This window comes from Dendrobates tinctorius, unplaced genomic scaffold, assembly GCF_039654945.1.
Source record: "Dendrobates tinctorius isolate UK_male_01 unplaced genomic scaffold, ASM3965494v1 ptg000126l, whole genome shotgun sequence".
Taxonomy (NCBI): domain Eukaryota; kingdom Metazoa; phylum Chordata; class Amphibia; order Anura; family Dendrobatidae; genus Dendrobates; species Dendrobates tinctorius.
In genome coordinates, this window is record NW_027361794.1 from 497,389 (window position 1) to 522,199 (window position 24,811).

The 24,811-nt window shown below is 43.0% G+C and overlaps 1 protein-coding gene across 3 annotated transcripts in view; it reads right to left on the reverse strand.

The window, feature by feature from the left end:
• Window positions 1–530: 530 nt before the first annotated feature.
• LOC141047030 (uncharacterized) overlaps window positions 531–24,811 on the reverse strand; it is a 406,067-nt gene continuing 381,786 nt past the window's right edge. For all 3 annotated transcript variants that reach the window (XM_073541947.1, XM_073541945.1, XM_073541946.1), the window contains one exon: window positions 531–2,445. In XM_073541947.1, coding sequence (XP_073398048.1) covers window positions 1,007–2,445 — 1,439 coding nt within the window. In that variant the 3' untranslated portion in view covers window positions 531–1,006. The remainder of the gene's footprint in view (window positions 2,446–24,811) is intronic.

Sequence of the window (24,811 nt, forward strand, 5' to 3'; positions counted from 1 at the left end):
AACAGTGTCGGCAACATGTGAGCCGGTGGAGAGCTGGAATGATTGGAATCTGTCACCTCGCTTGCTCTACAGCAGCTTCGGCTGTTTCATGCCTGGAGATTCTGGAGCAACGAGGTGTATCCCTCACCTCTCAGAGCTGACCGTGGTCTGTCATCAGCAGGGTCACCTTAATTGCTTTGCGCCTTTTCTTTCAGGGATCCAGAGGAGAGAGAGCTGGTCTGCCTCTCATTAGGAGCAAATTCCCAATGCCAGATGGAATGGGAACATTGATTTCTGAAGCTGAACTGACAAACAAGCAAATGTCTAATAAAACACAACAATAAGACTGATATAACTGGTGCTCTGTGCTGGAAAAAGTCTGCATCACTTAGAGCAGTGGATTCCGCTCTATGTGCATTGGTCCAATAGTCTATAGTAAGTGGCCAGCTCCTCACACAAAATATACTGCATCTTTATATTTGCAAAAGTAATAATGTTTTAAGCATTAATTATTAGTAGCAGTAAAAGAAAAACTCTGTATCATAGAAACATGAGAGAACTAAAAATTTTAATTGTCAGATTTAAATTCAGGAGATTAAAATCATTAAGAAATGGCTTATTTCATAACTGAACCTGACAACTTTTGAAAATAGGTAAAACCGTGTTACATGATCCGAAAGGGCCTTGAGCTAAGCGGGTGGAAGGTTCTTTAGCTTCTCACTCAGGACGTGCAGCGTCTGTGCAGGTCCCAGTACCTTCCTCTACTGCTCTGTACCAATCAATTACATAAGTGTGGGGCTGGAGGAGAGAGCAGTTCTCTCAGTGATCAGGAAGGGCACCGTGTTATTCTTCTCTTCTGTCACAGGAACCTGCTTCCAGTCTATAAGATGCACTCACTTACTAGCAAGATTTTTTTTCATGCTAAAAGTGTGTCTTTCCAAGTAAAACATTTCCATCATCAAGAAAATAAAAAAGGCTTCTCCCCTGTGTGACTGCTCTGGTAACTAATAATAGATAACATCCTCCATTAAAATGGCTTCACCTCTGTGTGAGTTATCTGATGTGTGACAAGCGTTGATTTCTTTGTAAAACATTTTCCACATTCTGAACATGAAAAAGTCTTCTCCCTTGTGTGAATTCTTTGGTGCTTTAAAAAATTTGATTTTAATGCAATACATTTTCCACATTCTGAACATGAAAAAGGCTTCGCACCGGTGTGAATTCTCTGATGACCAACAAGACCTGATTTCTGGTTAAAACATTTTCCACATTCTGTACATAAAAATTTCTTCACCTCAGTGTGAATTCTCTGGTGAGTAACAAGATCTGATTTTCTGTTAAAACATTTCTCACATTCTAAACATGAAAAAGGCTTCTCCCCTGTGTGAGTTCTCTGGTGTACCACAACATGAGATTTCTGGTTAAAACTTTTCCCACATTCTGAACATGAAAAAGGCTTCTCCCCTGTGTGAGTTCTCTGGTGACTAACCAAAGTTGATTTCCGGTTAAACTGTTTTCCACATTCTGAACATGAAAAAGTCTTCTCCCTTGTGTGAATTCTTTGGTGCTTTAAAAAATTTGATTTTAGTGCAATACATTTTCCACATTCTGAACATGAAAAAGGCTTCGCCCCGGTGTGAATTCTCTGATGACCAACAAGATCTGATTTCTGGTTAAAACATTTTCCACATTCTGAACATAAAAAAGGCTTCACCCCAGTGTGAATTCTCTGGTGAGTAACAAGATCAGATTTTCTGTTAAAACATTTCCCACAGTCTAAACATGAAAAAGGCTTCTCCCCTGTGTGGGTTCTTTGGTGTACCACAACATGAGATCTCCGGTTAAAACTTTTCCCACATTCTGAACATGAAAAAGGCTTCTCCCCTGTGTGAGTTCTCTGGTGACTAACCAAAGTTGATTTCCGGTTAAACCATTTCCCACATTCTGAACATGAAAAAGGCTTCTCCCCTGTGTGACTTCTCTGGTGACTAACCAAATTTGATTTCCGATTAAAACATTTTCCACATTCTGAACATGAAAAAGGCTTCTCCCCTGTGTGACTTCTCTGGTGCATAACCAAATTTGATTTCTTGTTAAAACACTTCCCACACTTTGAACAAGAAAATATATTCTCTACTGTGTGATTTTTTTTATGTTTGATACGATTTGCTTTCTTTGGAAAAGACATTTCGAGGGGAAAACTATTTCCATCTTCTGGCTTTTTTACTTTAGGAGCCATTCGTTTTTTACTGTTTATTTTGTGACATTGATTCTTCCAAGTAGTTGGTAAGGAATCAGAAGATAGGACCTCTTTTAAAGGATCAGATGACAGATCTCTGCTGTGAAGGGATGATGATATATCTGGAGTAATAGCAGTTACTTCAATTGTATCCTGTGGGATCTCAAGATCATCCGATTTAAAAATTGAAGATGTCAGCTGTTCTTCTAATCTCTTCATATAGTAATCTGTCAAGAATAAAAAAGTACTATTTTAGAATAAAATATCCATGAATTTTATATTTTTGAACATTTATACTTACTACCCATAAAAATGGCAAGTTATATAAAAATATTGAATTATTCACCAAGACAATGATAGTTCACAGTCTAGTATAAAACCTCATAGGATGATCCAGTAGAGCTGGTACTCAACTGTTTGTTCTGCCTCCCAAATATGGGATAAAAAGTCACCGAACAATGTTAAGTAGGTGAAAATAATACCAATAAAAACTTCCACTCATCCAGCAAAATCAGTATCTGATTTATTTTAAGATTATCTAGCTGGCCAGCTGCGTTATTTAAAAATTTGTTTGAGGGACGATAAGCCGTCTCTTTTTTGGAAGTGCATTGGGCAGCAGGGTGGTGTACTGGTAAAAGGGAAAAAAAATAAAATGAATCTTTTAAATCTTCTGCCTGAGCGAGTGTGAACGAGCTGAATGTGACCTGAGCGTAAGTGCGAACTGTGGTAAGTGTGTGACTTGAGATTCAGTGAAGAGGTGTTTGCAAAACCTATAACAAATACCTGTGTGAGTTGCTGAAATGTAGGTTGCTGAGTGCTTTCTACCTGTTCAATTTTTGGGGGGGCTTGTTTAACCTATTTTTTCTCTCTACAGGGTTAATCTCTTATTTTACTATCTGTGTTTTTAAGGGTAAACTATATTGCATTTAAATCTTGAGGTGTAACTATATTCACAAGGGGTTAATTAAGGATGGGAGTTCATAATTAAGGGTTTATAAGGGGCAGCTGGTTGGGGCTCAACTCCTTTTGGAAGTGCATTGAGCAGCAAGGTTGTGTACTGGTAAAAGGGAAAAAAAAAATCTTTTAAATCTTCTGCCTGAGCGAGTGTGAACGAGCTGAGTGTGACCTGAGCGTAATTGCGAACTGTGGTAAGTGTGTGACTTGAGATTCAGTGACTCTGGATTCAGGGAGTTTCCAAGGGAGGTATTACTGAATTGCTGTTATATTTTATTAATACTTTTTATTTATTTTTGCTTATCTTATTGTCTGGTGCAATCCCCATTAGGATGTGTTCCACTATTGCCAATGCCATCCAGTGCACGTCTTGCCGCATGTATGAAATCCTTGAACAGCCAGTCGAGGGTGCATACTGCTGTGCGAGATGTGAACATGTTGAGCATTTGGAAGCCCAGATACTGGATCTAAATGTGCAGCTGGCAACACTGAGATCCATAGACAATATGGAAAGGAGTCTTCTGCTCACTGAGCAGACGCTCAATTGGTTAGATGAGGGGGAATGCTAGGTTGGAGCAGCGGGACAGTGAAGCAGCTAGCTGGGTGACAGTTAGAAGGCGAGGTAGAGTGAAGAGCACTAGGGAGGCTAGTCCTGATCTGGCACACCTCAATAAGTTTGCTAAGTTGGCAGATGAGGGGAGTGTTAGTGCAGGAGTAGCACTGCTGCTGCAAGGCATGTCCTCTGAAAGCCGGAGTAGTGTCTGCTCCAGTAAGGGGGGAAATAGGAGAGCAGGGCAGGCCAGACAGGTTCTGGTAGTGGAGGACTCAATTATTAGGGGAACAGATAGGGCAATCTGTCACAAAGACAGGGATCGTCGAACGGTATTGCTGCCTACCTGGCGCTCGAGTCCGACACATCGCTGATTGGGTTGACAGATTACTGGGAGGGGCCGGTGAGGATCCAGTGGTCATGGTGCACATTGGCACAAATGACAAAGTAAGGCCGGTTTCACATTAGCGCTTTTTCAGCGCACGCACGGCCGGGGGTAGCTCCGCCCCCGAGCCGGCTCTCTGCCCGGCGTGCCCGCCCCTTGCTTGTAGCGCCGCCTACTAGCGGACAGCGGCGCCTGCGATCGGCGCACCCTATCTTTAGCATAGGGTGCGCAGATCGTGCGCAGGCCGTGCGCTAGTTGCGCTTTGACCTGCGCTGCGCACTTTTGACGGTGCGCCGTGCACGCCAAAATCAAACTTTTCGGATTTTGGCGCGCACGGCGCACCGTCAAAAGTGCGCAGCGCAGGTCAAAGCGCAACTAGCGCACGGCCTGCGCACCCTATGCTAAAGATAGGGCGCGCCGATCGCAGGCGCCGCTGTCCGCTAGTAGGTGGCGCTACAAGCAAGGGGCGGGCACGCCGGGCAGAGAGCCGGCTCGGGGGCGGAGCTACCCCCGGCCGTGCGTGCGCTGAAAAAGCGCTAATGTGAAACCGGCCTTAGAGGTAGGTGGAAGGTCCTTAAAGATGATTTCAGGGAATTAGGCTGTAAGCTTAAAGCAAGGACCTCCAAGGTGGTATTTTCAGAAATACTTCCTGGACCACGTGCCATGCCAGAGAGGCAACGGGAGATTAGGGAGATTAATAAGTGGCTTAGGAATTGGTGTACTAAGGAGGGGTTTAGGTTCCAGCAGAACTGGGCCGACTTCTCAGTTGACTACAGGTTCTACGCTAGGGACGGGCTGCACCTCAATAGGGAGGGTGCAGCTGTGCTGGGGGGAGAAAATAGCTAGAAGGTTGGAGGAGTGTTTAAACTAGGGACGGGGGGAGGGTATTCCTTTTATAGGAGGGGAAGACAGTGCAGATAGAGACCTGGGCGCAAATAATGACATTGGGGGTGGGGGTGGCATGGGGGGTGGGGTTAGAACAGTTAATAATTTAAGAAAGAATAGAGGAACAGAGAGATACATAACGCGCCTGTATACTAATGCCAAAACCATCGCCAACAAGATGGAGGAATTGGAGTTAATGTTGTTGGAACATAATTATGACATGGTGGGGATATCTGAGACATGGCTGGACGAGAGCCATGACTGGGCGGTTAATTTACAGGGCTATAGTCTGTTCAGAAATGACCGTACAAATAAGCGAGGGGGAGGCGTGTGTTTATATGTAAAATCATCCTTAAAACCCATCCTTCGTGATAATATATATGAATCTAATGAAAATGTAGAGTCCCTGTGGGTAGAGATAAGGGGAGGGGGGAAAAATAATAAATTACTGATAGGGGTTTGTTATAAGTCTCCAAAAATAATGGAAGCAACAGAGAATATCCTCATAAAGCAAACAGATGAAGCGGCGACTCAAGGAGAAGTCATTATTATGGGGGACTTCAACTACCCTGAAATACATTGGGGAACCGAAACCTGCAGTTCCAGCAAAGGTAATAGGTTTCTGACAACGATGAGAGACAATTACCTTTCACAACTGGTTCAGGACCCAACAAGAGGGGGGGCACTGCTAGACCTAATATTAACCAACAGGCCAGACCGCATATCAAATGTAAGGGTTGGGGGTCACTTGGGTAATAGTGATCACAAATTAATACGTTTTCATGTATCCTTTAATAAGATGTGTAGTAGTGGGGTTACAAGGACACTAAACTTCAGGAAAGCAAATTTCCAACGGATGAGAGATGATCTTGGTGCAATTAACTGGGACGATATCCTGAGACATAAAAATACACAAAGAAAATGGGAGACGTTTATTAGCATCCTAAATAGTACCTGTGCACAATATATAACGTGTGGGAATAAACATGCTAGAAATAGGAGGAAACCACTATGGCTAAATAGAGCTGTAAGGGGCGCAATAATGGACACAAATAAAGCATTTAGAGAATTAAAGCAAGTAGGTAGTGATGAGGCATTAACTAAATACAGAAGATTAAATAAATTCTGTAAAAAGCAAATTAAAACAGCAAAGATTGAGACAGAGAGACTCATTGCCAGAGAAAGTAAAAATAATCCCAAAATATACTTTAACTACATAAATAGTAAGAAACTAAAAAATGATAGTGTTGGTCCCCTTAAAAATAGTCTGGGTGAAATGGTGGGTGAGGATGAGGAAAAAGCCAATATGCTAAATGCCTTTTTTGCAACAGTATTTACACAAGAAAATCCCATGACGGATAACATGATCAGGGATAAAAATTCTCCGTTAAATGTCACCTGCTTAACCCAGCAGGAAGTACGGCGGCAGAAAAATCACTAAAATTGACAAATCCCCGGGCCCGGATGGGATACACCCCCGAGTACTGCAGGAATTAAGTACAGTCATAGATAGACCATTATTTTTAATCTTTAAAGATTCCATAATAACAGGGTCTGTACCACAGGACTGGCGTATAGCAAATGTGGTGCCAATATTCAAAAAGGGGACAAAAACTGAACTCGGAAATTATAGGCCAGTAAGTTTAACCTCAACTGTGGGTAAAATCCTGGAGGGTTTTCTAAGAGATACTATAATGGAGTATCTGGAGAAGAATAACCTCATGACCCAATATCAACATGGCTTTTCAAGGGACCGTTCCTGTCAGACTAATCTGATAAGCTTTTATGAAGAGGTAAGTTCCGGACTGGACCAAGGGAATGCAGTGGACGTGGTGTACATGGACTTTTCAAAAGCTATTGATACGGTGCCACACAAAAGGTTGATACATAAAATGAGAACAATGGGGATAGGGGAAAATATGTGTAGGTGGGTTAAAAGCTGGTTCAGGGATAGGAAACAAAGGGTGGTTATTAATGGAGCACACTCGGAGTGAGTCACGGTTAGCAGTGGGGTACTACAGGGGTCAGTATTGGGCCGCATATTTATTATTGACCTTGTAGGGGGCATAGAGAGAAGAATTTCAATATTTGCAGATGACACTAAACTCTGCAGGGTAATCAATACAGAGGAGGACAATTTTATATTACAGGAGGATTTATGTAAACTAGAAGCTTGTGCTGATAAATGGCAAATAAGCTTTAATGGGAATAAATGTAAGGTCATGCACTTGGGTAGAACGAATAAGATGTATAATTATGTGCTTAATTGTAAAACACTGGGGAAAACTGTCACTGAAAAAGACCTGGTTGTATGGGTGGACAACAAACACACAGTTAGTGGTCAGTGTCAGGCAGCTGCTGCAAAGGCAAATAAAATAATGGGATGCATTAAAAGAGGCATAGATGCTCATGAGGAGAACATAATTTTACCTCTATAAGTCACTAGTGCGACCACACTTAGAATACTGTGAACAGTTCTGGTCTCCGGTGTATAAGAAAGACATAGCTGAACTGGAGCGGGTGCAGAGAAGAGCGACCAAGGTTATTAGGGAACACCAAGACAGGTTATTACACTTGGGGTTATTTAGTTTGGAGAATCGAAGGCTAAGGGGTGATCTTATTACAATGTATAAATATATGCGGGGACAGTGCAAAGACCTTTCTAATGATCTTTTTACTCTTAGACTTGTGACGGGGACAAGGGGGCATCCTCTACGTCTGGAGGAAAGAAGGTTTAAGCATACTCACAGACGCGGATTCTTTACTGTAAGAGCAGTGAGACTATGGAACTCTCTGCTATATGATGTTGTAATGAGTGATTCTCTAATAAAATTTAAGAAGGGTCTGGATGCCATTCTTGAAAAGTATAATATTACAGGTTATATACACTAGTTTCCTTAACCCCTTCACTACCAAGGGTGTTTTGCACGTTAACTCCCTGGCCAATTTTTACAATTCTGACCACTGTCCCTTTATGAGGTAATAACTCTGAAACGCTTCCATGGATCCCGGTGATTCTGACAGTGTTTTCTCGTGACATATTGTACTTCATGTCAGTGGTAAAATTTCATTCAAATAACTTGCGTTTATTTGTGAAAAAAATGGAAATTTGGTGAAAATTTTGCAATTTTCCAACTTTGAATTTTTATGCCGTTAAATCACAGAGATACAGCACACAAAAAACTTGATAAGTAACATTTCCCACATGTTTACTTTACATTAGCACAATTTTGGAACCAAAAATTTTTTTTGCTAGGAAGTTATAAGGGTTAAAAATTGACCAGCGACTTCTCATTTTTGCAGCACAATTTTATTTTTACGGACCACATCACATTTGAAGCCACTTTGAGAGGTCTATATGATAGAAAATACCCAAAAGTGACACCATTCTAAAAACTGCACCCCTTAAGGTTCTCAAAACCACATTCAAGAAGTTTATTAACCCTTTAGGTGCGTCACAGGAATTTTTTGAATATTTAAAAAAAATGAACATTTAACTTTTTTTCACAAAAAAAATACTTCAGGTTCAATTTTTTTTATTTTACCAAGGGTAACAGGAGAAATTGGACTGCAAAAGTTATTGTGCAATTTGTCCTGAGTACGCTGATACCTGATATGTGGGGGGAAACCACTGTTTCGGAGCATGGTAGAGCTCAGAAGGGAAGGAGCGCCGTTTGACTTTTTCAATGCAAAATTGGCTGGAATTCAGATCGGACGCCATGTCGCGTTTGGAGAGCCCCTGATGTACCTAAACAGTGGAAATCCCCCACAAGTGACCCCATTTTGGAAACTATACCCCCCAAGGAACTTATCTAGATATGTGGTGAGAACTTTGAACCCACAAGGGCTTCACAGAAGTTTATAACGTACAGAGGTACAATTAAAAAATCATATTTTTTCCACAAAAATGATCTCTTCACCCTCAATTCTTATATTTCCAAGGGTAACAGGACCCTAAAAGTTATTGTGCAATTTGTCCTGAGTACGCTGATACCCAACATGTGGAGGTAAACCTCTATTTGGGCGCATGGCAGAGCTCGGAAGGGAAGCAGTGCCATTTGACGTTTTTGGCTGGAATTGAGATCGGACATCATGTCGCGATTGGAAAACCCCTGATGTACCAAAACAGTGGAAACCCCCCACAAATGACACCATTTTGGAAACTAGACCCCCCAAGGAACTTAGCTAGATGTATGGTGAGAACTTTGAACCCCCAAGGGCATCACAGAAGTTTATAACATACAGCCGTACAATTAAAAAATCATATTTTTTCCACAAAAATGATCTTTTCACCCTCAATTCTTATTTTTCCAAGGGTAACAGGACCCTAAAAATTATTGTGCAATTTGTCCTGAGTACGCTGATACCCCACAAGTGGGGGTAAACCACTATTTGGGCGCATGGCAGAGCTTGGAAGGGAAGCAGCGCCATTTGACTTTTTGGCTGGAATTGAGATCGGACACCATGTCGCGTTTGGAAAGCCCCTGATGTACCAAAACAGTGGAAACCCCACAAAAATGACACCATTTTGGAAACTAGACCCACCAAGGAACTTATCTAGATGTGTGGTGAGAACTTTGAACCCCCCCAGTGCTTCACAGAAGTTTATAATGCCTGGGCGTGAAAATAAAAAAATCGTATTTCTTCCACAAACATGATCAATTAGTCCCCAATTTTTTTATTTTCCCAAGGGTACCAGGAGAAATTGGACCCCAAAAGTTGTTGTCCAATTTGTCCTGAGTACGCTGATACCTCAAATGTGGGAGAAAACTACTGTATGGGCACACGTCGGGGCTCAGAAGAGAAGTAGTGACGTTTTGGAATGCAGACTTTGATGGAATGGTCTGCGGGTGTCATGTTGCTTTTGGAGAGCTCCCCACAAGTGACCCCATTTTGGAAACTAGACCCCCCACGGCACTTATCTAGATGTGTGGTGAGCACTTTGAACCCCCAAGTGATTCACAGAAGTTTATAACGCCCGGGCGTGAAAATAAAAAAATCATTTTTTTCCACAAAAATGATATTTTGGCCCCCAATTTTTTATTTTCCTAAGGGTAACAGGAGAAATTGGACCCCAAAAGTTGTTTTGCAATTTGTCCTGAGTAGGCTGATACCCTATATGTGGGGGTAAAACACTGTTTGGGCGCATGGCAGAGCTTGGAAGGGAAGGAGCACCATTTGACTTTTTCAACGCAGAATTGGCCGGAATTGAGATCCGACGCCATGTTGCATTTGGAAAGCACCTGATGTGCCCAAATAGTGGAAACCCCCAATTCTAACTCCAACCCTAACCCCAACACACCCCTAACCCTAATCTCAGCCCTAACCCTAGCCCTAACCCTACCCCTAACCCTAACCCTAGCCCTAACCCTAGCCCTAACCCTAATGGAAAAATGGAAATAAATACATTTTTTTAATTTTATTATTTTTCCCTAACTAAGGGGGTGATAACGAGGGGTTTGATTTACTATTTATGGCGGGTTTTTATGTTTGGCAGCTGTCACACCCTAAAAGACGCTTTTTATTGTAAAAATAGTTTTTGCATCACCACATATTGAGAGCTATAATTTTTCCGTATTTTGACCCACTGAGTCATGTGAGGTCTTATTTTTTGCGGGACGAGTTGACATTTTTATTGGTACCATTTTCGGGCACGTGACATTTTTTTGATCGCTTTTTATTCCGATTTTTGGGACGCAGAATGAACAAAAACCAGCGTTTCATGAATTTCTTTTGGGGGGTGCGTTTACACCGTTCCTCGTGCGGTAAAATTGATAAAGCGGTTTTATTCTTCGGGTCAGTACGGTTACAGCGATACCTCATTTATGTCGTTTTTTTATGTTTTGGCGGTTTTATGCAATGAAAACTATTTTATATAAAAAATAATTATTTTTGCATCGCTTTATTCTGCGAGCTATAACTTTTTTACTTTTTCGCTGATGATGCTGTATGGCAGCTCGTTTTTTGTGGGACAAGATGACATTTTCAGCGGTACCATGGATATTTATATGCGTCTTTTTGATCGCGCGTTATTGCACTTTTTGTTCGGCGCTATGATAATAAATCATTATTTTTTGCTTCGTTTTTTATTTTTAATTTTTAAGGGGTTCACTAAAGGGGTTAACTAAAGGGACAGTTATATAGGGCAGGTCATTACGGATGTGGCGATACCAAATATGTGTACTTTTATTGTTTGTTTTTTTTATTTCCAAAAAATGAATTTATTTGGGAATATTTTTTTTTTTTCTAATTTATTTAGCGATTTTTTTAAAAATTATTTTTACACTTTTTAAATTTTTTTTTAACTTTATTAGGTTGTCCCAGGGGGGACATCACTGTCCTGTGACAGATTGCTGATCTGTCACTGTGACAGATCAGCAATCTGTCACAGGCATAGACGCAGACTTCCTCATGCCTGCGCTTTGCAGGCACTGAGGAAGTCAGCTCCCTACAGGCCCCCGAAGGTCCCCGTCGCCATCTTGGATCCGGGGATCTGTAGGCAAAGAGACCCCCGCAGCAGCTCTGCACATTGCGCTGCTGTGGGGGGCTCAGGGAAGCACGGAGGGAGCCCCCTCCCTGCCGATGCTTCCCTTTAACCCCCGGTACACCGCGATCGTGTTTGATCGCGGTGTGCAAGGGGTTAACGTGTCGGGGGCGGTCCGTGACCGCCCCTGACACATTGTGCCGGGTGTCAGCTGTGATAATCAGCTGACACCCGGCCGCGATCAGCGGCGCTCACCACGTGGGCGCCGCTGATCGCATTAGACGTAATATTCCGTCCATGGGACTTAGGGCCCAGGTCACATGGACGGAATATTACGTCCAATGTAGGAAAGGGGTTAATATTGCGTTGATCCAGGGAGCTAGTCTGATTGCCGTATGTGGAGTCGGGAAGGAATTTTTTTCCCCCAATGTGAAGCTTAATGATTGCCACATGGGTTTTTTTGCCTTCCTCTGGATCAACATGTTAGGGCAAGTTAGGATAGGATATGGGCTGGACTTAAAGTCTCCCTTCAACCTTAACCCCTTCACGACCCATGACACCTACGTAGGCGTCATGAAAAGTCGTGCCCAAACGACCCATGACGCCCCCGTAGGCGTCATGCTATAAATAGCCCCCCTGCGGGACGGGTGACCGGGGTCACTGAAAGGTCACCCGACCCGCACACAGCGGACACTCATGGGTTAATCCCAGGGGGCGTGGCTTAGCCCCCACGTGCCTACGATCGCTCTGATTGGCTGTTAAAAGTGAAACAGCCAATCAAAGCGATTTGTAATATTTCACCAATGAAATTTGGTTAAATATTACAATCCAGCCATGGCCGATGCTGGAATAGCATCGGACATGGCTGGACACCGACACCCGACCCCCCCCCCCACACCGACTGGCAGGACCGATCGGCCCCTGCCACCAATGGACGGCGGCGATCGGTCGCCGCCGTCATCATCTGCTCCCCCTCTCCTTCCTATCGCTCCCTCCCACCTTCCGTTCCCCCCGGCACCTCCGATGTCCTGCTGGTGCTCCCGGTGTCCCGCCGTGGCTACCAGTGTCCCACCGTCCAGATCATGGGCGCCGCCATCTTGCAAAATGGCGGGCGCATGCCCAGTGCGCCCGCCGTTGTCCAAGATGGCGGCGCCCATGAATTTGCCAGCTGCCCATTCATTTTGCATTTTGATCACTGTGATAAACTTTCACAGTGATCAAAATGAAGAAAAAAGTAAATACACCCCCCATTTATCACCCCCATAGCCAGGCGCAAATAATAAAATAAAAAAATATATATTTTTTTCCATTTAGGGTTAGAATTAGGGTTAGGGTTGGAATTAGGGTTATAGATAGGTTAGGGTTAGAAATAGGGTTAGGGTTAGAATTAGGGTTAGGGTTGGAATTAGGGTTAGGGTTAGAAATAGGGATAGGGTTGGAATTAGGGTTAGGGTTAAAATTAGGGTTAGGGTTGGAATTAGGATTAGGGTTAGAAATAGGGATAGGGTTGGAATTAGGGTTAGGGTTAAAATTAGGGTTAGGGTTGGAATTAGGGATAGGAGTGGAATTAGGATTAAGATTAGGGTTAGGGGTGGGTTGGGGTTGGCATTAGGGTTAGGCTTGTGGTTAGGGTTAGAGTTGGGATTAGGGTTAGGGGTGTGTTGGGGTTAGGGTTGTGGTTAAGGTTATTATTAGGGTTGGGTTAGGGGTGTGTTGGGGTTAGAGTTGGAGTTAGAATTGAGGGGTTTCGACTGTTTAGGCACATCACGGGGTCTCCGAACGCGACATGGTGCCACGGTTTATTCCAGCAAAATTTTGCGTTCAAAATGTCAAACAGCACTCCCTCCATTCTGAGCCCCGACGTGTGCCCAAACAGTGGTTTACCCCCACATATGGGGTATCAGCGTACTCAGGAAAAATTGCACAACAACTTTGGGGGTCTAATTTCTCCTGTTACCCTTGGGAAAATAAAAAATTGGGGGCTAAAAAAATGATTTTTGTGAAAAAAAAATGATTTTTTAATTTTCGCGGCTCTGAGTTATAAACTTCTGTGAAGCACTTGGGGTTTCAAAGTGCTCATCACACATCTAGGTAAGTTCCTTGGGGGGTCTAGTTTCCAAAATGGGGTCACTTGTGGGGAGTTTCCACTCTTTAGGCACATCAGAGGCTCTGCAAATGTAACATGATGCTCGCAGACCATTTCATCAATTCGGTATTTCAAAACGTCACTACTTCCCTTCCGAGCCCCGACGTGTGCCCAAACAGTGGTCCCCCCCACATATGGGGTGCCAGCGTACTCAGTACAAACTGGACAACATCTTTTGGGGTCCAAATTATCCTGTTAACCTTGTGAAAATAAAAAACTGCTTGCTAAAAAATAATTTTTGAGGAAAAAAAATGATTTTTTATTGGCATGGCTCTGCGTTTATAAACTTCTGTGAAGCACTTGGGGGTTCCAAGTGCTCACTACACATCTAGATAAGCTCCTTGGGGGGTCTAGTTTCCAAAATGGGGTCACTTGTGGGGGGTTTCTACTGTTTAGGCACATCAGGGGCTCTGCAAACGCAACATGATGCCCACAGAACATTCCATCAGTCTGCATTCCAAAATCGTGCGCCTTCCCTTCTGAGCTCTCCCATGCGCCCAAACAGTGGTTTCCCCCACAGTTGGGGTATTGGTGCACTCAGGACAAATTGCACAACAACTTTTGTGGTCCAATTTCTTCTGTTAGCCTTGTGAAAATAAAAAATAGCGGGCTAAAAAATCATTTTTGAGGAAAAAAAAATATTTTTTTATTTTCACTGCTCTGCGTCATAAACTTCTGTGAAGCACTTGGGGGTTCACCACACATCTAGATAAGTTCCTTGTGGGGTCTAGTTTCCAAAATGGGGTCACTTGTGGGGGAGCTCTAATGTTTAGGTGCACATGGGCTCTCCAAACACGACATGGTGTCCACTAACGATTGGAGCTAATTTTCCATTCAAAAAGTCAAATGGTGCTCCTTCCCTTCTGGGCCCTGCCGTGTGCCCAAACAGTGGTTTATGACCACATATGAGGTATCGGTGCACTCAGGAGAAATTGCCCAACAAATTTTAGGATGCATTTTATCCCATTGCCCATGTGAAAATGAAAAAACTGAGGCTAAAAGAAAATTTTTGTTAAAAAAGGTCCCCTTTTTTTTATTACGGATCAATTTGTGAAGCACCTGGGGGTTGAAAGTGCTCACTATGCATCTAGATAAGTTCCTTGGAGGGTCTAGTTTCCAAAATGGGGTCACTTGTGGGGGAGCTCCAATGTTTAGGCACATCAGAGGCTCTGCAAATGTAACATGATGCTCGCAGACCATTTCATCAATTCGGTATTTCAAAACGTCACTACTTCCCTTCCGAGCCCCGACGTGTGCCCAAACAGTGGTCCCCCCCACATATGGGGTGCCAGCGTACTCAGTACAAACTGGACAACATCTTTTGGGGTCCAAATTATCCTGTTAACCTTGTGAAAATAAAAAACTGCTTGCTAAAAAATAATTTTTGAGGAAAAAAAATGATTTTTTATTGGCATGGCTCTGCGTTTATAAACTTCTGTGAAGCACTTGGGGGTTCCAAGTGCTCACTACACATCTAGATAAGCTCCTTGGGGGGTCTAGTTTCCAAAATGGGGTCACTTGTGGGGGGTTTCTACTGTTTAGGCACATCAGGGGCTCTGCAAACGCAACATGATGCCCACAGAACATTCCATCAGTCTGCATTCCAAAATCGTGCGCCTTCCCTTCTGAGCTCTCCCATGCGCCCAAACAGTGGTTTCCCCCACAGTTGGGGTATTGGTGCACTCAGGACAAATTGCACAACAACTTTTGTGGTCCAATTTCTTCTGTTAGCCTTGTGAAAATAAAAAATAGCGGGCTAAAAAATCATTTTTGAGGAAAAAAAAATATTTTTTTATTTTCACTGCTCTGCGTCATAAACTTCTGTGAAGCACTTGGGGGTTCACCACACATCTAGATAAGTTCCTTGTGGGGTCTAGTTTCCAAAATGGGGTCACTTGTGGGGGAGCTCTAATGTTTAGGTGCACATGGGCTCTCCAAACACGACATGGTGTCCACTAACGATTGGAGCTAATTTTCCATTCAAAAAGTCAAATGGTGCTCCTTCCCTTCTGGGCCCTGCCGTGTGCCCAAACAGTGGTTTATGACCACATATGAGGTATCGGTGCACTCAGGAGAAATTGCCCAACAAATTTTAGGATGCATTTTATCCCATTGCCCATGTGAAAATGAAAAAACTGAGGCTAAAAGAAAATTTTTGTTAAAAAAGGTCCCCTTTTTTTTTATTACGGATCAATTTGTGAAGCACCTGGGGGTTGAAAGTGCTCACTATGCATCTAGATAAGTTCCTTGGAGGGTCTAGTTTCCAAAATGGGGTCACTTGTGGGGGAGCTCCAATGTTTAGGCACATCAGAGGCTCTGCAAATGTAACATGATGCTCGCAGACCATTTCATCAATTCGGTATTTCAAAACGTCACTACTTCCCTTCCGAGCCCCGACGTGTGCCCAAACAGTGGTCCCCCCCACATATGGGGTGCCAGCGTACTCAGTACAAACTGGACAACATCTTTTGGGGTCCAAATTATCCTGTTAACCTTGTGAAAATAAAAAACTGCTTGCTAAAAAATAATTTTTGAGGAAAAAAAATGATTTTTTATTGGCATGGCTCTGCGTTTATAAACTTCTGTGAAGCACTTGGGGGTTCCAAGTGCTCACTACACATCTAGATAAGCTCCTTGGGGGGTCTAGTTTCCAAAATGGGGTCACTTGTGGGGGGTTTCTACTGTTTAGGCACATCAGGGGCTCTGCAAACGCAACATGATGCCCACAGAACATTCCATCAGTCTGCATTCCAAAATCGTGCGCCTTCCCTTCTGAGCTCTCCCATGCGCCCAAACAGTGGTTTCCCCCACAGTTGGGGTATTGGTGCACTCAGGACAAATTGCACAACAACTTTTGTGGTCCAATTTCTTCTGTTAGCCTTGTGAAAATAAAAAATAGCGGGCTAAAAAATCATTTTTGAGGAAAAAAAAATATTTTTTTATTTTCACTGCTCTGCGTCATAAACTTCTGTGAAGCACTTGGGGGTTCACCACACATCTAGATAAGTTCCTTGTGGGGTCTAGTTTCCAAAATGGGGTCACTTGTGGGGGAGCTCTAATGTTTAGGTGCACATGGGCTCTCCAAACACGACATGGTGTCCACTAACGATTGGAGCTAATTTTCCATTCAAAAAGTCAAATGGTGCTCCTTCCCTTCTGGGCCCTGCCGTGTGCCCAAACAGTGGTTTATGACCACATATGAGGTATCGGTGCACTCAGGAGAAATTGCCCAACAAATTTTAGGATCCATTTTATCCCATTGCCCATGTGAAAATGAAAAAACTGAGGCTAAAAGAAAATTTTTGTTAAAAAAGGTCCCCTTTTTTTTATTACGGATCAATTTGTGAAGCACCTGGGGGTTGAAAGTGCTCACTATGCATCTAGATAAGTTCCTTGTGGGGTCTAGTTTCCAAAATGGGGTCACTTGTGGGGGAGCTCCAATGTTTAGGCACACAGGGACTCTCCAAACTCGACATGGCAACCGCTAAATATTCCAGCATATTTCCATTCAAAAAGTCAAATGGCGCTCTTCCCTTCCGGGCCCTGCCGTGCGCCTAAACAGTGGTTTATAACCACATATGAGGTATTGGTGTACTCAGGAGAAATTGCCCAAAAAATTTTAGGATCCATTTTATCCTTTTAGCCATGTGAAAATGAAAAAAATTGATGCTAAAAGAAAATTTTTGTTGGAAAAATTAAAATGTCCATTTTTTTCCTTCCACATTGCTTTAGTTGCTGTGAAGCACCTGAAGGGTTAATAATCTTCTTGAATGTAGTTTTGAGTAGCTTGAGGGGTGCAGTTTTTAGAATGGTGTAACTTTTGGGTATTTTCTGCCATATAGACCCCTCAAAGTGACTTCAAATGTGAGGTGGTCCCTAAAAATAAAATGTTGTAAAAATGAGAAATCGCTGGTCAACTTTTAACCCTTATAACTTCCCAACAAAAAAAAAATTTGTTTCCAAAATTGTGCTGATGTAAAGTAGACATGTGGGAAATGTTATTTATTAACTATTTTGTGTCACATAACTCTCTGGTTTAACTGGATAAAAATTCAAATTCTGAAAATTGCAAAATTTTTAAAATTTTCGCCAAATTTCCGTTTTTTTCACAAATAAATGCAAACATTATCGACCTAAATTTACCACTAACATGAAGCCCAATATGTCACGAAAAAACAGTCTCAGAATCGCTAGGATCTGTTGAAGCGTTCCAGAGTTATTACCTCATAAAGGGACACTGGTCAGAATTGCCCAAAATGGCCTGGTCATTAAGGTCAAAATAGGCTGGGTCATGAAGGGGTTAATAACTATGTTACTATGTAATGCGGAGGCTCATATTTAGCAACTTTTAAATAGGATGTCAATATGGGCAATATTGGAGGGATCCTATAAACCACCACAGGGATTACGATTTGTGCATAAACTTGCAATACACATCTTAAGATATTACAAGATCCTATATCTTGGCAGCAATACGGAATAACAACATTGGACGAGGTATTTGAAAATGAAGTACTGTTATCATTTGATCAAATACATACAAAATATGGGATAGGGATTTTTATAGATATCTTCAAATGAGACGTGCTATTACGCACCAGTTCCCACATCCCACATTGTCCGTGGAAAACAAATGGTGACAATTGATAACCTCATTAACTGAAGAACAATGGAGTGATGCTTAAGAAGCCCACACAATGGTATCACCGGATCCCAATAATAAACTAATACAATTATATATTTTGCATCAATCTTACCTAACTCCATCCATACTATATAGGTTTGCTAGAGTATCCTCTCATGGTTGTCATAGATGTGGGGCAGATTTTTGGCATCTTATCTTGAACTGTGCAGTGATGAGATATTGGAATGCAGGGGTTTTTATTATCAAGAATAATTGGGGCACCGATTGATTGTGTGGTGAAACTGTGTGTGAGTTGGGAAATTTGGATGAGGAAATTTGGCCAAATTATTATAGAATTCTTATTTATGAGACTCTGTTCCTTGCCAGGAAAGTAATAGCATTGAGATGGATGAGATGGATTGAGATGGATGGGGGTAACGGTACCTTCTGGCAAAAAATAGTAAATATAATACCATATGAGAATACAGTGTTAGGAACAGAGGATGTCCCAAAAATGTACTTATAATCTGGGAGAAGCGGTGTGATTCACCTCTGACGTACTTATCTCCCATTGTTTTAGCATCCTCAACTTCATGTTATGTACCCTGATAGGTTTCAGATTTTCAACAGCATGAAATAAGATTACTGACACAAAAGAACCAATGACTGCATCGCCATTTCTAGCCTCTAAATCATTAAGTTCTTAAGTTTGGCAAATTGCTTATTGTTCTAAAAAATAAATGAGTGCAAGTGTCCTAATTGTGTAAAATATATAGTTATTCATTAATATATTGTAATATGTTACAGCGAAAGATACTATTCAAAATGCGATGTAATATTTGTAATGGGTGTATTGATATCTGTTAGCATTGATAACATAATCTGATCCATATCCTGTTAAAGGGAACCTGTCACCTCTTTTGGCCGCTCTAAGATGCGGCCACTTCCTTTCAGGGCTTATTTACAGCATTCTATTTAGCTGTAGATATGCCCCCGGCCGGACCTGCAAGATAAGAAAAATAAGTTTTATTATACTCACCCGGGGGGCGGTCCGATGCGGTCTGGTCCGATGGGTGTCACAGGTCCGGATCCGGCGCCTCCCATCTTCCTGTTACCCTTAGGAAAATAAAAAATTGGGGGCAAAATATCATTTTTGTGGAAAAAACATGATTTTTTTATTTTCACGGGCGTTATAATCTTCTGTGAAGCACTTGGGGGTTCAAAGTGCTCACCACACATCTAGATAAGATCCGTGGGGGGTCTAGTTTCCAAAATGGGGTCCCTTGTGGGGAGTTTGAATAGTTTAGGCACATCAGAGGCTCTCCAAATGCACATGACACACGCAGACCATTCCATCAAAGTCTGCATTCCAAAACGTCACTACTTCCCTTCCGAGCCCCGACGTGTGCCCACACAGTAGTTTTCTCCCACATATGGGGTATCAGCGTACTCACGACAAATTGGACAACAACTTTTGGGGTCCAATTTCTCCTGTTATCCTTGGGAAAATAAAAAAATTGGGGACTAAAAGATCATGTTTGTGGAAAAAATACGATTTTTTTATTTTCACGGCCGGGCATTATAAACTTCTGTGAAGCACTGGGGGGTTCAAAGTGCTCACCACACAACTAGATAAGTTCCTTGGGGGGTCTAGTTTCCAAAATGGTGTCATTTGTGGGGGGTTTCCACTGTTTTGGTACATCAGGGGCTTTCCAAATGCGTCATGGTGTCCGATCTCAATTCCAGTCAAAAACGTCAAATGGCGCTGCTTCCCTTCCGAGCTCTGCCATTTGCCCAAATAATCGTTTACACCTACATATGGGGTATCGGCGTACTCAGGACAAACTGCAAAATAACTTTTAGGGTCCTGTTACCCTTGGAAAAATAAGAATTGAGGGTGAAAAGACCATTTTTGTGGAAAAAATATGATTTTTTAATTGTACCGCTGTACGTTATAAGCTTCTGTGAAGCCCTTGTGGGTTCAAAGTTCTCACCACATATCTAGATAAGTTCCTTGGGGGGTATAGTTTCCAAAATGGTGTAATTTTTGGGGGGTTTCCACTGTTTTGATACATCAGGGGCTTTCCAAACGCGACATGGTGTCCAATCTCAATTCCAGACCAAAAAGTCAAATGGCGCTGCTTCCCTTCCGAGCTCTGCCATGCGCCCAAATAGTTGTTTACACCCACATATGGGGAATCAGCGTACTCAGGACAAATTGCACAATAAATTTTAGGGTCCTGTTACCTTTGGGAAAATAAAAATTGGGGGTGAAAAGATCATTTTTGTGGAAAAAATATGATTTTTTAATTGTACCGCTGTACATTATGAGCTTCTGTGAAGCCCTTGTGGGTTCAAAGTTCTCACCACATATCTACATAAGTTCCTTGGGGGGTATAGTTTCCAAAATGGGGTCACTTGTGGGGGATTTCCACTGTTTAGGTACATCGGGGCTCTCCAAACGCGACATGGTGTCCGATCTGAATTCCAGCCAATTTTGCATTGAAAAAGTCAAACGGCGCTCCTTCCCTTCTGAGCTCTGCCATGCACCGAACCAGTGGTTCTCCCCCATATATCAGGTATCAGCGTAGTCAGGACAAATTGCACAATAACTTTTGCAGTCCAATTTCTCCTGTTACCCTTGGTAAAATAAAAAAAATTGAACCTGAAGTATTTTTTTTGTGAAAAAAGTTAAATGTTAATTTTTTTTTAAATATTCAAAAAATTCCTTTGACGCATCTGAAGGGTTAATAAACGTCTTGAATGTGGTTTTGAGCACCTTGAGGGGTGCAGTTTTTAGAATGGTGTCACTTTTGGGTATTTTCTATCATATAGACCCCTCAAAGTGGCTTCAAATGTGATGTGGTCCGTAAAAATAAAATGGTGTTGCAAAAATGAGAAATCGCTGGTCAACTTTTAACCCTTATAACTTCCTAACAAAAAAAAATTTTGGTTCCAAAATTGTGCTGATGTAAAGTAAACATGTGGGAAATGTTACTTATTAAGTTTTTTGTGTGCCGTATCTCTGTGATTTAAGGGCATAAACATTCAAAGTTGGAAAATTGCAAAATTTTCAAAATTTTCGCCAAATTTCTGTTTTTTTCACAAATAAACACAAGTTATTTGAATGAAATTTTACCACTAACATGAAGTACAATATGTCACGAGAAAACAATGTCAGAATCACCGAGATTCATGGAAGTGTTTCAGAGTTATTACCTCATAAATGGACAGTGGTCAGAATTGTAAAAATTGCCCCGGGAGTTAATGTGCAAACTACCCTTGGTAGTGAAGGGGTTAATATACAGTGGGTACAGATAGTATTCAGACCCCTTTACATTTTTCACTTTTTGTTTCATTGCAGCCATTTGGTAAATTCAAAAAAGTTCATTTTTTTCTCATTAATGTATACTCTGCATCCCATCTTGACTGAAAAAACGGAAATGTAGAGATTTTTTCAAATTTATTAAAAAAGAAAAACTGAAATATCACATGGTCAGAAGTATTCAGACCCTGTGCTCAGTATTGAGTAGAAGCACCCTTTTGAGCTAGTACAGCCATGAGTCGTCTTGGGAATGATGCAACAAGTTTTTCACAACTGGATTTGGGGATCCTCTGCCATTCTTCCTTGCAGATCCTCTCCAGATCCGTCAGGTTGAATGGTGAACGTTGGTGGACAGCCATTTTCAGGTCTCACCAGAAACGCTCAGTTGGGTTTAGGTCAGGGCTCTGAATGGGCCAGTCAAGAATGGTCACAGAGTTGTTTTGAAGCCACTGCTTTGTTATTTTAGCCGTGGGCTGAGGGTCATTATCTAGTTGGAAGGTGAAACTTCGGCCAAGTCTGAGTTCCCGTCCACTCTGGAAGAGTTTTTCATCCAGGATCAGTCTGTATTTGGCCGCATTCATGTTTTCTTCAATGGCAACCAGTCATCCTGTCCCTGCAGCTGAAAAACACCCCCCATAGCATGATGCTGCCACCACCATGTTTGACTAGTGGGATTGTATTGGGCAGGTGATGAGCAGTGCCTGGTTTTCTCCACACATACTGCTTATAATTATCACCAAAAAGGTCTATTTTCATCTCATCAGACCAGAGAATCTTATTTCTCATAATCTGGGAGTCCTTCATGTGTTTTTTTTTTAGCAAACTCTATGCGGGCTTTCATATGTCTTGCACTGAGGAGAGGCTTCCGTCGGGCTACTCTATCATAAAGGCCTGACTGGTGGAGGGCTGCAGTGATAGATGACTTTGTGGAACTTTCTCTCATCTCCCTACTGCATCTGTGTAGCTCAGCCACAGTGATCTTGGGGTTCTTCTTTACTTCTCTCACCAAGGATCTTCTCCCATGATTGCTCACTTTGGCTGGACGGCCAGGTCTAGGAAGACTCACAAGGAAATGGACAGCATGTGACTTAAATATGAGTGTCTGAGCAAAGGGTCTGAATACTTATGGCCATGTGATATTTCAGTTTTTCTTTTTTGATACATTTTCACAAATTGCTACATTTCTGTTTTCTTCAGTCAAGATGGGGTGCAGAGTGTACATTAATGAGGAAAAAAATTAACTTATTTTAATTTACCAAATGGCTGCAATGAAACAAAGAGTGAAAAATTTAAAGGGGTCTGAATACTTTCCTTACCCATCGTATGCTGTTTATTCTGAGGTATTTTTCAATAAAAAAGAGTTTAAAAAATAGCTGAATGTTGCTTTCCTTCTGAACCCTGCCATGTGCGCAGACAGTAGTGTAAAACCATATACAATGTTACAGGCTGGCGGATAACATCAAATAATTTAATGATAGTAGGTGCGTTCGCAGCCCGAGGTCCACTGTGCAGAGGTGGTAAACTGCTGCTTAGCAATGGCGGATGTATATTGCGGTATACAAAGGTCATACCGTGTTTCCCCGAAAGTAAGACCCTGTCTTACATTAATTTTACCCCAAAAAGTCCCACCCTGTCTTACTTTCGGGGGAGGTCTTATAGCTGAAAAAAAATGACAATTTCTTTTTAACCAATAAATTAACATTTATTAACATGCTGTTATACCCCATAACAGTGCCGTATCCCACTGCACACAGCCCCACACCCCATAACAGTGCCGTATCCCACTGCACACAGCCCCACACCCCATAACAGTGCCGTATCCCACTGCACACAGCCCCACACCCCATAACAGTGCCGTATCCCACTGCACACAGCCCCATACCCTATACAGTACATGTTTCCCTACTTGGTTTTTAAATGCTGGACGTTTTCCTCTGCGGTGCGGCTGTGGGTGCGGAAGGCCTGTGCTGCAGGGAACGCTGTGCCAATCAGCAGGGAAACAGCGGTGACGTGGGGCTGGGGCGGCCAATTACAGCCCAAGCTGCTGGACCAATCAGTGCTCGAGCCGGGGGCCGGCGGTGACGTGGGGAACAGGGGCGGCCAATGAGCTGTTGAGCTGGGCGGATTGCGGGGTTAACACGGCGAGTTAACCCCATGAGCGCTGGACCCGCCCAGCTGCACCTGAGGACACCTCTGGAGCCTGGGGACCCAATGGGGGACAGCGGCGGCCCAAAGGTAAGGGCCTTACATTTCACAGCGGCCCCCAACCCTGCCTTACATTCAGGGGAGGCCTTACATTGAAGGACCCCCCCGTAACCCCCACCCTGTCTTACTTTCTGGGGGGTCCTACTTTCGGGGAAACAGGGTACGCGGGTTAATGTCACCCGGTATGAACAGGAGCGGTCTCTGTTACGTCACAGAGCCGCAGTACCGCGAAACATAAATGCCGGAGTCTGTTCCACTCACAGAGCTCGGCAAGGGGGCGCTCAGAATGTGGTCACAGAACTCTGCCCCAAGGACACAGGTTCAGAGTCCCTCTAGACCTTCTGAGTCCGTGGCGTCGCACCTGCGGACACCACTATAGACGCTGACCTTGGAGAAGTGTCGAGCTCGTGCACCATGGCGTGTAGAGCCAGCGGTGGACACTGATTCCAGTCTCTGACTCAGCCTCTACCTACACCTAGACCTGGGCGCTTGACAGGCTAGGTTGCACAACACACGCGTACCAAGGGTAGGGGTTTCCAATAAGTCATTCACCAGAGACATTCATACATGCATACAACACTCAATCCACATGGTCTAATCTCTGTCTATACTAGCGCATGGCCGTGCGGCCATGCGACTCTTTTATAGCAGTGTCCTTCCGGGACCTTCCTGACCTTCCTGATGGTCCAATCCGAGCTGGAGAAGGACCTGAGCATGTGACCTTCGATCTCCAATGAGAGATCGTCCCACGGGCATGCTCAGTGGACCGAAAGGAGGACTTAGTCCCTGGAGTAGCTCACTGCTGACCAGCCTGCGTTGCTATAACTGGATAAGAGGTAGCAGCAGCAACTAAACCTACAGAGCTGGTCTGAGGAGAGTGCCTGGATCGACGAGTCTGCTGAGCAGCCTCCTGTGTGGCTGGAGAGGAATGGGAGACTGCTGAATGCAAGGCTCGGGATTCCTGCTGTGCAGCGACCGGAACCTGATGCCTAACATACAGGGTGTTGTTGCATTCAAGAGAAGTTGGAAGATCAT